This window comes from Montipora capricornis, chromosome 8 (assembly GCF_036669925.1).
Source record: "Montipora capricornis isolate CH-2021 chromosome 8, ASM3666992v2, whole genome shotgun sequence".
NCBI lineage: Eukaryota > Metazoa > Cnidaria > Anthozoa > Scleractinia > Acroporidae > Montipora > Montipora capricornis.
Window position 1 is genome coordinate 46251473 of NC_090890.1, and position 15000 is coordinate 46266472.

General features: G+C 39.1%; 1 protein-coding gene across 3 annotated transcripts in view; it reads left to right on the plus strand.

The window, feature by feature from the left end:
* Positions 1 to 15000, plus strand: part of LOC138060083 (polycystin-1-like protein 2) — an 83646-nt gene that overhangs the window by 10421 nt on the left and 58225 nt on the right. The window contains exons 1-4 of one of the 3 annotated variants that reach the window (XM_068905782.1): positions 4869 to 5153; positions 8203 to 8251; positions 11235 to 11404; positions 11553 to 11592. In XM_068905782.1, the coding sequence (XP_068761883.1) occupies positions 11360 to 11404; positions 11553 to 11592 (85 nt within the window). In that variant the 5' untranslated portion in view covers positions 4869 to 5153; positions 8203 to 8251; positions 11235 to 11359. Of the gene's footprint in view, positions 1 to 4868; positions 5154 to 8202; positions 8252 to 11234; positions 11405 to 11552; positions 11593 to 15000 lie in introns of those variants that run through there. The other 2 variants (XM_068905783.1, XM_068905784.1) reach the window with 2 other exon arrangements.

The following is a 15000-nucleotide window of genomic DNA, read 5'->3' on the forward strand; positions in this document are numbered from 1 at the left end:
AGATATATAAATACATAGTGACTTGACATATTTTTAGTGATAGACTAATATCGACCAGGCCATTAAGATATGCCTTTAGGCAGAAAATACACCTGTTTTAAAAAAACAAATTGCGCCAGTTTACAAAAGTGAAAGGGCATCATACCGTGACAGGAGACAGAACGGCCCAGTGGTTAGAGCGATTGCCTTGAGGTCTAGACATCCCGGGTTCAATAAGCACTTAATGACTGATCCCAAGGGAAACAGTGAGTTTAGTACGATTTTTTTCCCCGAGACACTCAATGTTCTGTTGTTTCATTGGTCCTCAGAAGGCCCTAAAGCATTATTTAGTCTAGCGAGTTAACTCATACGTTCATATCTGCATATTACCATAAAATACAACTTCTTGCGGGAATCTAAAAGTAACTTCACTGGATACCGTGACGGTATTTCCGGGAGTTTTCAATGCCTGCCTAGAGATATCACGAAGAAATAAGGGAGAGTCACGCTACCTCGCCTTTACATGTAAAATAGTGTGTTGAACTCTGTTTACGGTTAATCACATTTATGCAGAAACCCATAAGGGTTGAAACGTGTGACGCGCGTCCAATATTCAGTGCGAACTGATTGGTTGAATGTTTCGGTGCTAAGTACCATATTTGGAAACCCCTCGCTCTTGTTGTTCCAAATATGGTACTAAGCAAATTGAAATTCAGAAGCTTGTTTCCCAGCACACAAGGGGTTATTACACGTTTCAACCCTTTTTGATTTATGTCAATAGGCGAGGTATAATCGTCTGTTATTCCAAAGGAAACCTCCATATGTCAGTTTCTTCATGTCGCTGAATAGTCTCAAGGTATGTGCTAAATGTAAAATAAGGTTTTGCATGCAATGAATAAATTTGTCTGCATCGAGCAGGAAGGAAATAAGAATTTGACGATAATCATAGCTCTTCGCCTGACGTCACGCCAAGAAAACGTTTCAATGGTGAACCAGCACATCACATCAAATCAACTTTCTTTCCTCACAGCAAACATTATTTGCAATGTTGCTTTCAAGTGTTTTGAGGAGGGAGGCTGGGCTTTGGCACATTATGCTAGCATTATTTTGAGCATAATAGCAAGGCAAAAAAGCATCGAACATAATGCCAGCATTTTAGCAAGATTTTTGTATCGTGAAAAATTAAAAACTTGTTTGAAATGATGAAATTCACCGAGAGACAGCCAAAGATATATATTTTTTTAATATTTAAAAAGTGTCTATTGTTGTGTGTGTATTGAGGGAATTTTCGAGCATTTTAGCAAGGCCATAAGAGCATAATAGCAAAAATTTGAGCATAATTATCCAAAGTCTAATGGAGGGGAAGGCAATCTTCCAGTTTTCTACCCTGTCTCCTTATAACGTAATGTTAAAATTAATAACGGGGTGAGGAACCAAAATAAAGAAGAAAAATTAACTGAATAAAGGGAATTTATTGCCCTTAGGAAATAAATGGATTTATGCTGAGTGTGACATGCTTAGTTAGTTATTTCCCATGTTGCAGTTTGCGCATTTCTGTCATCAGGGATTTTCTGGAGATCATTCACCATTTGTGCAAGCTAAGCGGAGGATGATTCAACAGAGTCAAATAAATTTTCCCTCCCCACCCCCCCCCCCCCCCATTTTTACTTTCTTTTGGATGGCGTGTGTCCCCTCACCTTTGCTGGGATCATGTCTTCTATATTTCGGTATTTCCTAGGTTACCATGCTGATTTTCAATAAACGGCCTAGCCCATCCAAGGCTTGGCCAAAATATCCCAAACAAATGTGGTATTATTTGTGTCCCAGCAAACGGAGCTCGCCCAGAGCAATGCCTTGCCAACAATATCAGTCAGACTGTATGGAGCATGAAGCATAAAGCAAGTTTTTAATGAATTCATACTAAAACAGTAGATACCGTAGATTTCCACCAGCCACCTCCAAGTCGGTGAATAGTTGTTAGATATTACATGAAGTGCTGTGACATATGCTATTTACGAGGCTGAATGTTGTGTATTGTGAGAATTTCGAGTAAGTTTAACAACAATCGTACAGTCTTGGTATCATTACTGCGAGTTGTTGCATAGAATATTTATAAGAGAGATTTAACTTTGCGTTTAGGGACTTGTCAGAAATTAGCAGGGGGGGGGAGGGGAGGTGGAAAACAAGGGAGGGTCAGTTTTTTTTTAGCCCTTTAAAAGGGAGGGCCGTGAAAGAAATAGAGAGCAAAAGAGGGAGGGTCTCAAGAAATTAAGCCCGATTGTGATAATCAAGGGATGCTTACCATTATTTTATAACACGAATACAAACCATGTTGTGTATCTTGGTTTCCAGAGGTAGAACCTTTTATCATCTTATTGAGCCAAAAGCTTTTAAAGTCATTTTTCTCCAACAGAGAGATCACTTGCATGTTTAGTTTGCATTATTAAAAATACTGGACCATTTTTCTTCTACCACTGTATAACAAATTTGGAGCCATCATTTATCAAGGTAGGGGAGGGAGGGGAGAACTGTTAAGAGAATTTTAGGATGACTACCAGGGGGAAGGTTCAAGACATTTCAAACCCTTACAAGGGGGGGGGGGCATTTTTCATTTTATGTTCGCCGCTTTAATTTACTGAAAATCTTCACCTTTCCCCTGTTAATTTAAAAATCTTACGAAATATACGTTTCAGAGACGTAAGAAAACGCCAACGTAAACAAGTTCTTACGGAATATACGTTTCACAGACGGGGAGAAAACGCCAACGTAAACAAGAGCTTACGAAATATACGTTTCGCAGACGTTGAGAAACGCCAACGTAAACACGTAATAACACTAATAACGAAATACACGTTGCACAGACGCAAGAAGAGCCAACGTAAACCAATTAAAACTGAATATACGTTGCACAGACGTTAAGAAACGCCAACGTAAACAGGCTCTAGCGGAACACGTGCTGCACTGCAGGTCTGCAAAACTGCTCTCGAAAAAATAATGTGTTGCACAGACGTTGAAGGTGCCAGGGTAAACTAGCTCCGTGAATACTCGCAACACCGACAGGAAAGGCACAGAAGAAGACTGAGAGACCTTACGAACACCAGGGTAAACCTAGTTCCTTAAAAAATGTAAGTTGAAAGCTGAGAAGAGCACAATAAATGATAAATTAAAATTACCTCAGGCGCTGGAGCCGGCGCTGCCTCGGGTGCAGGAGCGGGTGCCGGTGCAATGGCGGCAAAAGCGTCTGGGTCAGGAGGAGCCGGGTGTGCCATGGTTAAAACGCTTCAGCGGCGCTGAGAAAAGTTGTAATACAAAACAGGACGAACTGAAACTAAGAGTGGACTTGCGAAAAGAGGGCGAAATATGCCAAGCGGGGTGTGTAAAAGGCCCTATGACGGCCTCTAGGGACTTTAAAGGCCAATAGAATTAAGACAAACCGAAAACACGTGGTTCACGTGGTGATGAAAGGCACGTCGAGACTTTTCCGTGAGTGAGAATAGTTAAATAAAGATACACCAACACCAATTTGAAGTGCCTATCACCTCAACAAACTTTGATAGACACTTAATATTAAGCACGCACGCGTGTGTAACAATTTTAGGGACTGTGCAATAATTATTCTAAATCCAATGGAGGGGCCTAAAGTTTAATAATGGCGTAGAATAGGGAGGAGATTTCAAAACTGGAGAGAAACGCCATCTCAAAATATGTGCTGAGAGAACAGAGAAGACGTCGAAAGGCTGACCAATAAGCTACTTAAAACTGTATCTTCCACAGCAAGGTGCTAAGGTATCTGGAAACAAAACCCACTTAATAATTGAAAGATTACTCAATATGTATGCAGATCGATTATTTGAAACTGAAAGGCATCACGATAAGGAAGATGATGAAATCATATCTGAAGAAACAAAACAAGAACGAGTAGAGTTTTGAAGTAATGCTCATCTCTGACAAAGATATCGTTCACGTAAATATATTAAGGTAATTTAAATTCAGTGCCCTCCAAATTTCCTCCCAAAAGATCGAATTGAAGGGGGCGAGGGGAGTTGGTAGCGATCTTACTTAAAAGGAGGATGGGTTACAAGTTATGTTATTTTAAGTTTTCTTAACTTCACTAAAAAGGCCACCTTGCTCATTACAAACCTCCCACCACCCCCACACCTCCAGATAATTATTGCACAGTTCCATAATGCTGGATCATGAATGGCGAGCCGAGGAAAGAAATCGACGTAGGAGCTTTCAGTTAATGCTAGTTTTAATACTATACCAAAGAATAATTCAAAATGATGGCTTCCTCAGTGCCGATTTCGAGTGGGATATATAAATACATAGTGACTTGACGTATTATTTTTTAGTGATAGACTAATATCGACCAGACCATTAAGATACGCCTTTAGGCAGAAAATACACCTGTTTTAAAAAAACAAATTGCGGCAGTTTACAAAAGTGAAATGGCATCATACCGTGACAGGAGGCAAAACGGCTCAGTGGTTAGAGCGCTTGCCTTGAGGTCTAGACATCCCGGGTTCAATAAGCACTTAATGACTGATCCCAAGGGAAACAGTGAGTTTTGTACGATTTGTTTCCCCGAGACACTCAATGTTCTGTTGTTTCATTTGTCCTGTGAAGGGCCTAAAGCATTAATTCAGTATTTATATTGTCTAGCGAGTTAACTCGTAGGTTCATATCTGTATATTACCATAAAATACAACTTCTTGCGGGAATCTAAAAGTAACTTCACTGGATACCGTGAGGGTATTTCCGAGAGTTTTCAATGCCTGCCTAGAGATACCACGAAGGAAAAAGGCAAAGTCACGCTACCTTGCCTTTACATGTAAAACAGTGTGTTGAACTTTGTTTACGGTTAATCATATTTATGCAGAAAGCCATAAGGGTTGAAACGTGTGACGCGCGTTCACAGCTTCCGAATATTCAGTGCGAACTGATTGGTTGAATGTTTCAGTGCTAACCATATTTGGAAACCCCTCGCTCTTGTTGTTCCAACTATGGTACTTAGCAAATTGAATATTCAGAAGCTTGTTTCCCAGCACACAAGTGGCCGTTACACCTTTCAACCCTTTTTCTATTTAAATCAATAGGCGAGAAGGTATAATCGTCTGTTATTCCAAAGGCAACCTCCATATGTCAGTTTCTTCATGTCGCTGAATAGTCTCAAGGTATGTGCTAGATGTAAAATAGCGTTTTGCATGCAATGAATAAATTTGTCTGCATCGAGCAGGAAGGAAATAAAAATTTGACGATAATCATAGCTCTTCGCCTGACGACACGCCAAGAAAATGTTTCAATGGTGAACCAGCAAATCACATCAAATCAACTTTCTTTCCTCACAGCAAACATTATTTGCAATGTTGCTTTCAAATGTTTTGAGGAGGGAGGCTGGGCTTTGGCACATTATGCTAGCATTATTTTGAGCATAATAGCAAGGCAAAAAAGCATCGAACATAATGCCAGCATTTTAGCAAGATTTTTGTATCGTGAAAAATTAAAAACTTGTTTGAAATGATGAAATTCACCGAGAGACAGCCAAAGATATATACTTTTTTATATTTAATTAGTGTCTCTTGTTGTGTGTGTATTGAGGGAATTTTCGAGCATTTTAGCAAGGCCATAAGAGCATAATAGCAAAACTTTGAGCATTAAGCATTAGCATAATAGCAAAAAATAACAGCATAGTTATCCAAAGTCTAATGGAGGGGAAGGTAATCTTCCAGTTTTCTACCTGGTCTCCTTATAACGTAATGTTAAAATTAATAACGGGGTAAGGAACCAAAATAAAGAAGAAAAATTAACTGAATAAAGGGAATTTATTGCCCATAGGAAATAAATGGATTTATGCTGAGTGTGACATGCTTAGTTAGTTATTTCCCATGTTGCAGTTTGCGCATTTCTGTCATCAGAGATTTTCTGGAGATCATTCACCATTTGTGCAAGCTAGGCGTAGGCTGATTCAACAGAGTCAAATCAATTTTACCACCCCCCCCCCCCCCCCACTTTTACTTTCTTGTGGATGGCGTGTGTCCCCTCACCTTTGCTGGGATCATGTCTTCTATATTTGGGTATTTCCTAGGTTACCATGCTGATTTTCAATAAACGGCCTATTCCATCAAGGCTTGGCCAAAATATCCCAAACATAAATGGTATTATTTGTGTCCCAGCAAAGGCAGCTCGCCCAGAGCAATGCCTTGCCAACAATATCAGTCAGACTGTATGGAGCATGAAGCATAAAGCAAGTTTTTAATGAATTCATACTAAAACAGTAGATACCGTAGATTTCCACCAGCCACCTCCAAGTCGGTGAATAGTTGTTAGATATTACAGGAAGTGCTGTGACATATGCTATTTACGAGGCTGAATGTTGTGTATTGTGAGAATTTCGAGTAAGTTTAACAACAAGCGTACAGTCTTGGTATCATTACTGCGAGTTGTTGCATAGAATATTTATAAGAGAGATTTAACTTTGCGTTTAGGGACTTGTCAGAAATTAGCAGGGGGGAGGGGAGGTGGAAAGCAGGGAGGGTCAGTTTTTTTTTAGCCCTTTAAAAGGGAGGGCCGTGAAAGAAATAGAGAGCAAAAGAGGGAGGGTCTCAAGAAATTAAGCCCGATTGTGATAATCAAGGGATGCTTACCATTATTTTATAACACGAATACAAACCATATTGTGTATCTTGGTTTCCAGTGGTACAACCTTTTATCATCTTATTGAGCAAAAAGCTTTTAAAGTCATTTTTCTCCAACAGAGACATCACTTGCATGTTAAGTTTGCTTTATTAAATATACTGGACCATTTTTTTACTACCACTGTATAACAAATTTGGAGCCATCATTTATCAAGATAGGGGAGGGAAGGGAGAAGTGTTAAGAGAATTTTAGGACGACTACCAGGGGGAAGGTTCAAGACATTTCAAACCCTTACAAGGGGGGGGGGGCATTTTTCATTTTATGTTTGCCGCTTAAATTTACTGAAAATCTTCACCTTCCCCCTGTTAATTTCTGACCAGTCCCTTATTAAAGGCAAAGGAAAAGGACTAGCGACAGGCTGCTGCTTGTTGTAAACGAATGCAAATGTTCGTATCAGTTCTAACTTTTCTCTCTCCTTTTAGAAATTGCTTGATATTTGTAGACAACGGGCGGAAAATATGTTAAAATGAAACAAGTTTCTTTGTTTATTGGTCTGCAAGACACAAATCATGTAAACTTTTAGTCACGCGTTTGCCGTATGCCGCAAATGGCATGTTAAAATTCTCCAGTAGTCAGTAGCTTCATGGCTCTCTTCATTTGTACATTTTATAAATGCGAGCTATAATTCCTTCCCCATAAGTTATGTCCCGATTGTACTGGAAATATCTTAAATTTCCATAGATACGCAGGGACTCCAAGTTTGGTCTCTGGGCGAAACCCCGCGGGGCAATGATTTAACCGATTCAGAAACAGTCATACACAATCACATCAAACAAGCAGCACTAAACAACGAAGAGCGCTGAGTTGGCTGTTCTAGGGTTGACACATTATGCTGGCATAATTTCGAGAATAATACTACAGGTGGAGCATCCAGCATAATAGCTCCATTTTGCGACAGTTATTTCTTTTTTGAGCTATTATTGCCCGAATCCAAGCTATTTTAATGTTCTATGTGGTTTTCATTACTGTTAGCAGTGTACGCTTGTTCCCAGTGCGTGCTCAAGCGGTTTTATCTAATTAGGCCTGGTTACTCTCATTATGCCAGGCTCCTGAGGCCTTTGGATTAAATGTTCTTAGTATAAATACACAGGTGATTATACAAAATCGCGCGCTCTCGTTGGCTCGCTATCTCGGATTATCAGCCGATAATCACCTCGACGACAAAATGGCTGCCAGTAGTCGTTTTGCCACTGTAAGTGAGGATGATTTTCGCCTTGAAATGTTTTTTTTTCTCTTTTTTGAAATAATCACCTGTGTATTTATACTAAAACATGCAATTATTCGCCTCAGGCTCAGTGATTATCGGTAAATATTCACCTCGACTTCGTCTCGGTGAATATTCACCGATAATCACTTCGCCTTCGGCGAATAATTGTTAAATATTGTGCTAATAATTTATTATGAAAATTGGGTTTTTTCGTGGTACGCTTTAAGGGGGTCAGGGAAAGTTTTTTTGAGGCATAATTACAAGCATAGCGGCAACAGCCAAGCATATAAGTAATACTCGATTTTATTATAATTACGTAGGGCTGGCGCACTCCTCTTCCACCAGTGTGGCCCGAATTTCGCGTCATAGGTGGGTTGAGTTTGTTCAAGAGAAAATGACGGCACAGAAAGGGAGGCTCAGGGCGTTGGCCGGGGTATGTCATGTCCACGAAAGTTATTTTTAGACGAGCGGAAGTCTTTGTTATAGCGGAAGTCTATCTTCCGAGACGTCCCAATGTAGTCTTGCCTCGCTCTCAGGTTCTTAGTAAAAAGAGAAAATGGCGGCGCACGTGGAAGGCTGATGAATATTTATATTCATCATGTCTTTTCAAAATACATGCGGACGTCTCGGAAGACAGACTTCCTCTAGAACAAAGACTTCCGCTCGTCTAAAAATAACTTTCGTGGACATGACATATTCCAAGGGCTGGACCGGGAACCTCCCTCTATGTCCCCTCATTTTCTCTTGGTTTGTTGGTTCTCTACTCTGCACCGAGAGGCTTTTTTCTGGGTACTCCACTTTTCCCCTCTCCTCAAAAACGAACATTTGCTTTGATTTGCGTTAATTTGTTGATTTCAGTTTACAGTGTCCCCAATTAGTGCTCCAGCGCTGGATAGTTACTTGAATAAAGTTCCTTTCCTTTCCTTTTTCCCACGGTTAAGGGGATATTTGCACGTGTATTTCCATAACTACAGTCAGGCGACAAGGTGTTCATGTCAAAGTTTATGATAATAGAATACCTCGGCTTGCTGAAAACGTTTCGAACACAAAATATTGCTCTAAACATGTGGAAAATTGGGAAAAGTGCCAAATTTTGCCGAAAATTCCTGAAAGTGCTCAAGAGTGCTGGAAACGTAAAATAGTGCTCCAAATTCGAAAAGTGCTCAAAAGGTGCACAGCACAACTAATTGACGCGAATGTGCGCATTCCGTGCCTAGTTTTGAGAGGTGGACAAACAAACTTCTTGCACCTGCAAGTGAAGATACTGGCCTTCGAGAATTTGTTATTATCAAGGGACAATTTCAAAATAGTCAATTAACACCTTCATTCTGGCAATTTCCTTTGTTTTCTTACGCATGGTGCTGGCTGCAAAATACGCTTCTATTAATTCCATCAAATTCCATTAATTTTGTTGAAAAAAAATAATAAATCCACGACCACGAGAAGAGCGCCGATCATATATCAACAGCGCTTTGAAACGAAGGTCAAATTCTAACATTTTGCATTGTTTTCAGAGTGAAATCGGAGTTGACGTACCTTACGTTGCTATAGCACAGTTCACGATCGATAGCCAGTCATCCATTTTTAGAATGAAATCTTTTGTCCCATGCCCAGCTTTATCAATGAAAAAATAATTTCGGTGCTTTCAAGTACTTTTCACCCAAGAAATATTATTGATATATTTTCCGTTTACATCGACGAGTATTTTAATTTCCGGCAATAGAATAACATGCCAGTGAAATCAAATGGGAGAAAGCCACATTTTTTTTATAATTAAAAGAAGGAAAAAATTTCCTTACCTTCCCTGCGAAGGAAATTTTAAACACCGTAAGTAGCAACAGACCAGGGATCGGTTGCTCGAAGCCAGGTAAGCGCTGACCGTTGGTTAAGAGGTATCAAAACCTACAAGTTCCCATGGTATTTAACGCTGGTTAATGCGGCTAACCATGCTTCGAGCAACCCGGGCAAGGAGGGAATCCGGTGAAATGGATCGGTATTAATTAAAACTACCGTACCTTCTTTTTAGGTTTTGGACTAAATTGATGTTGGGACAAGAGAGAAATTTGACAATTCACTGCCTTGAAAACTTTTTTTTCAATTTAACTTCTTTTCATTTTGAACTTCCAGATTCGCCGTTTACTAAATTTTCTTTTTCAATCAAAAGTTTTGTTCCTGTGGCAAAAAAAAGGCCGACGAAATAGTATTTTACTTTTCAGTTTATATTTTCCAAATCTTGATTGAAAAACACTTTGAACTTTAATTTCTTTTATTTACCAAAGTTAACTGACATGTTCTGTTATTTTGGTTATGATTTAGTGGTGACACATAGTCAAGCGTATTTGCTTAAGTGTTCGAACTTCGCCTTTTAGCTATGTTTCGACGCTGAATTTCTGCGTAGGCAGCTAGCTTTAGATTGCCAGTAAAATTTCATCAGTTAAGGAATAAGCTTAGCCTAAAAATAACACGTAATTTAGGTGTTCATTACTTTCGGGTGCGCGGTTACTACAGATTTAGCGAGATTCTCTTAGAAAAGGAAATCGAAATTAAAAGGAACCGACCTGAAATGTCCGTGAGGATCGATTAAATTTTAGCGGGCGATTTCTGTAGGAAATCCATGAAAAAAACCTTTGTACGTTTCTCTTACCGAGTTATCTAGGAAGATCGAAGGGCCTCTTCTTGCAAGGAAAACAGCTATGTAGCTTATTATTCCTTTTTTGTTTCATCTTTTTATCTTTATACTCGCCACAGAAATCGTCTTCGCCACTGTACTAACAGCGTTTCAAAGTTACAGGTTGAGCTAGGCGAGGAAAGCGGGACTTCTTGTGACGTTTTGTACTAGTCTCGGTTAACACAAATCTCCATTCCCTAGTGTTGAAAAATGTTGAAGTTAAATGGAATCTGAATAGTCAGAGAAAATTCGTGGTGGTGATGATTTCTGAAGACGCATGGAAAATAGATGCTAACGTACATTGACACATTCACATTTCAGCAAAAACCGAAGAGAAATTTGATGGTTAACACACACTCTCATGTCCTAGATTTCTGAAAGGCTTAAAATTACACGGAACCTTGAAATGTCAGTGAAGATTAATTTTTAGGAGTAACTCAATGGCAGACGCCGCGAGAGTGGAGCAAATTTGAAGTGTGATGTACAGACAGATTTCGGCTAGCCAATGAAAGTAGCATTTTTCGTGACATTTTGACGGTTAACACACATTCGTGTCTCAGTCTCACATATCTGGTTCTTTTTTATGCAAATTCATTAAAATTATATTGTTTCCCTTTTAATGCAAACATTGAAAAGTCAAGGTGTTTTAAGACAGCTGGATGATTGCTGTACGTTTATTTGCAGGATGTTCTTTCATTCCTCTGAAATTGAGACAATGAAAGCAACTACCAGTATAATTCTGGAAAACTAGGCTGGTTTCCAAGAAAGGCACCAGTTTAGCAGCGGTTTATCTGAAAAAAAAAATCAACATGATATCACTCCGCCATCGATTGCCGTCGCTTCTTCCACTAACGGTAAGTCCATTGGTTTCAAAACCATGTAAAAGCGCTTTGCAAAATTCTATACGTAGAGTGATAAGTTCTTTGCATTTATCTCGCTCACTTCCTTTCTTTTGAAAAAAGGAAAAAAACAAAATCTTAAGTCCTTTATTCATTTCCACAGTTAATTCATATTGTTCTACAAAGCAGCTATGGACAGGCTGGTAAGTTTTCAATACAAATAAAATCCTACTTTGCGGTTCAAACCTGTTATTGGGAAACGGTTTCATTTTTTAGGTGGCTCATTATGGAACATATTTCTATATGTATTATTCATCTCTTTAACATACAGTTACTTTATTTCTAGTTAGATTCCCCTGGCCTGTTTTCGCTTTTATTGACACAGCCACAGCTTGTGTTCCAGGGATAGTTCTATTTTATTTCGCAAGAGAATGGTCTCACCTAAAAAAAAGAAAAGAAAGGAAATGGGAATTTTCTTCAATACTGAAAGAAATTTTATTATCCTTCGATTAGTTACATTTTGCGGCCAGTGCGGACTTTAAGACTTGGAAAAAATATTTCGGCGATTTATTTGAATTGCTCTACGGTTAGCGGCAGGCTTTGCTCAAAAACTTTGAGTTTCTAAATAAGCAGACTAACGATGAACTAGGCTAATCATTATTCGCCCGAAGTTAACTACTATACTACATTTCACAATTTACATCTTCTGGGTATCGAATTTGCCTTGCTAAACTGTGTTGTTAACGATACAGAAGAAAAAGAAGAAAAAGAAGAAAAAGGAAAAGCCCACACAAGCCAATGATGCCCTGTTTTTGATTTCATATCTCACCTTTCGCGGAATTTGGGCCAACAGCGCAGGTCTGAAAAACAGACTTAACGCAGCTGACTATTCTTTTCCTCCGGCGAAACGAATTTAGCCGGGGAGTTTCAGTTTAAATATTTCGTTAAGGCCTTTGAAAAGGGGTCACTTAATGTTTTATTACCTACCAGTAATGCCTAACAAAAGAGTCTTCCTTTCTTGTTGTTTTATTCAACCAATTCAAAGATATCAGTCGTGCATGCATTTTACTTCAGTTAAAGCTGCTGAAAAGAATTAACTAAGCAGGCCTACATGGGAAGAACTAATTGACAATTCATCTCATTCGATAAAAAATAATTTGCGCTACTCAACAAAATCGCTTTGATCTAAACCGGCAATGATTCCAAATATCTCCTACAACGAATAAAACGCCAGAAAACAGCACTTTTATTTCTTCTCACTTCTACCATTTCAGTCGGCTATTTGTTGGTCGGACCGGTTTGGACGATTTCCAGTCATGATTGTTAATCACAATCTGAACCTTTCCGTCCCTTTTATTACCGGTAGAAACACTTATAGTTTTCCTTGGATCTTCTTGCAAACAAAACCAAAAGCATATCCACGCACACAAAAAGGAAAAAAAAAAACAGAAACTCCCTTGATGTTGGGAGCAACAATGAACGCAGTTTTTGCACCTACTCGCTTGAAAGCTAATCAAGAGCCGTCATCTTTGTTGCGCTACCGATTTTTTTATTTCTTTCTGGATTTAAGAATTTCTCATTTTTCCCTGTTGCGACAAGGCTGTTGTCAAGGTCTTTGTCTCTGGAATATTTCCTTTTATTTTCCTACTTTCCTATTATAGAAGTTACCATCAACTAAGTTCCATTTCACAAGTGTGGGCCACCTTTAACTCAACTGGAATGCTACCACTGAAACAGGGCGCGCGGTTTCTGACCTATCAAGTTACCTTTTAAACGGATCACTTTCCGATTTCAAGTCGTCTCCTTTTGCCCACGCAGTGTAAATAAGCGAACGAAAGAAAGTGCATTTAATATTTGTTCGGCGATGTAAACGAATTTATTGTAGTCTTTTGCAGCTTTATAAGAAGGAAAGATCCCGTCAGCTGAAATAGAGCAAATGGCTCAAAAATAAATCTTGAAAATCTTCCCCAAATTTATTCGTTAATTCTCCCTCACTTCGATTCCCGTTAGTTCTTGGTTATTTTTGAGCAAAAATTTGACAAGAAGGCTTAAGTCAACAAAATGGTACCAGCTTATTCATTTTGCACGGTTTTTCTTCCCTTTGTTTACTTTTGAAAAGGCAAGGTGATGTTTTGTCACTGTGAAGCAATATCTGAACATCGAGTGAACACCTCATAAGTAATGCGTAGCTACGTGGGTACGTACTGACGCACAATCTGGAGGACAGTAATGCCTTCTTAAGTTATAGTATTGGTCAACCAGAAATGCAAATCATGCCAGCTCATCAGTTTTCGCATTTTCAGGAGATATATTTGTTAATGTGACTTGAGAATACCCGGAAAAAGAGCCTTTGTGCTCCTAATCAGCAATCGAACCGCCACTAACTATGCTGTGACCTGGCTTAATGATAATAATAGTAGTAATGATAATGATGATAATAAACAATTATTGTCCATAATGTTCGCTTAGTAAAATATATTCTATATACAAGGCTAAAAGTTAAAAAATTAAAATATTCAAACGGCTGTTTGCCATCATCAGGGTTAAAAAATGGGTGACCGTCCGCGCGTACATTTATATCTTATGTAATTCCCAAAGGGAAAACTTTGGAGACATAAGAAATGACTTGTTTGTTCAAACTGGGGCGGAATTGTTGGATCATTAGCCCCTCGACGATCCTACGCTTGTGAAAAGTCTGTGCCGAGGAGAGAACACGCCAAGTGAAAGCATGTGATGGGTTTTCCCGCAGGTGTTTTGCAGGTTCAGAAGTGTGAGTAGGATTTGAATGCTCCACAATTCGTACTGCTAGGTTTCGTACAGTCTCGCCAATGTAATCATCGCCACAAGAACAATCACCTTTGTAAACAACTTTGGATCTGTGAGTGTTTTTGTCTTTGTTGTTTAAGATGGTTTTGATTTGCCTTGTTTGCCACAGGATTATAAAAATAAAATTGAAATTAGTGAACTTGTTGAGTTTTTCAATAAACGTCTTACTGAGTTTTTCGTTTTTACCGCAAAAAGGGAGCTTGATGAAAACTTTCTTTCGTTCTTCGAAGAGAAAATTCGGAATGATGTTGTCATCTTGGGGCGAGTGGTTTAGAAAGTTGTTGATTGTATGCGAAATAAAACGTTTCGGATAACCTGCATTGATGAAAGAAGTTTCTAGAGTTTTTAAGTCCTTGTCAAAATCGGTAGAGATGCGTTTGGCTCTGTGGAGTGCGCTAGTGATGCAATTCCTTTTCCACTTGGTAGGGACCTCAGATTTCCAATGTGTTGGTAGTTTCCCCGGTTTCTTGAAGACGCTGCAATTGAACTTGTTGGTATAACTAAAGGCAGTATCGAGAAAATGGTCGGGGTTTTCCTCGACAGTGAAAACAATGTTAGGGTGGTAGCGATTTAGTCGTTCGAATAGAGCATCAGGCTCGTTCTTTTTCTTCTTAGAGAAACAATCATCAACATACCGATCATAAAATGGCGGGTTGAAAGGTCGGACTACGTCAGCTTCTAATTTAGCCATGAAAATGTTTGCAAGGACTGGAGATAGTGGGTTGCCCATGCCGCATCCAAGCTTGCCATTAAAACTGAAAACTGTGTTCTTGGTGACATTGCAG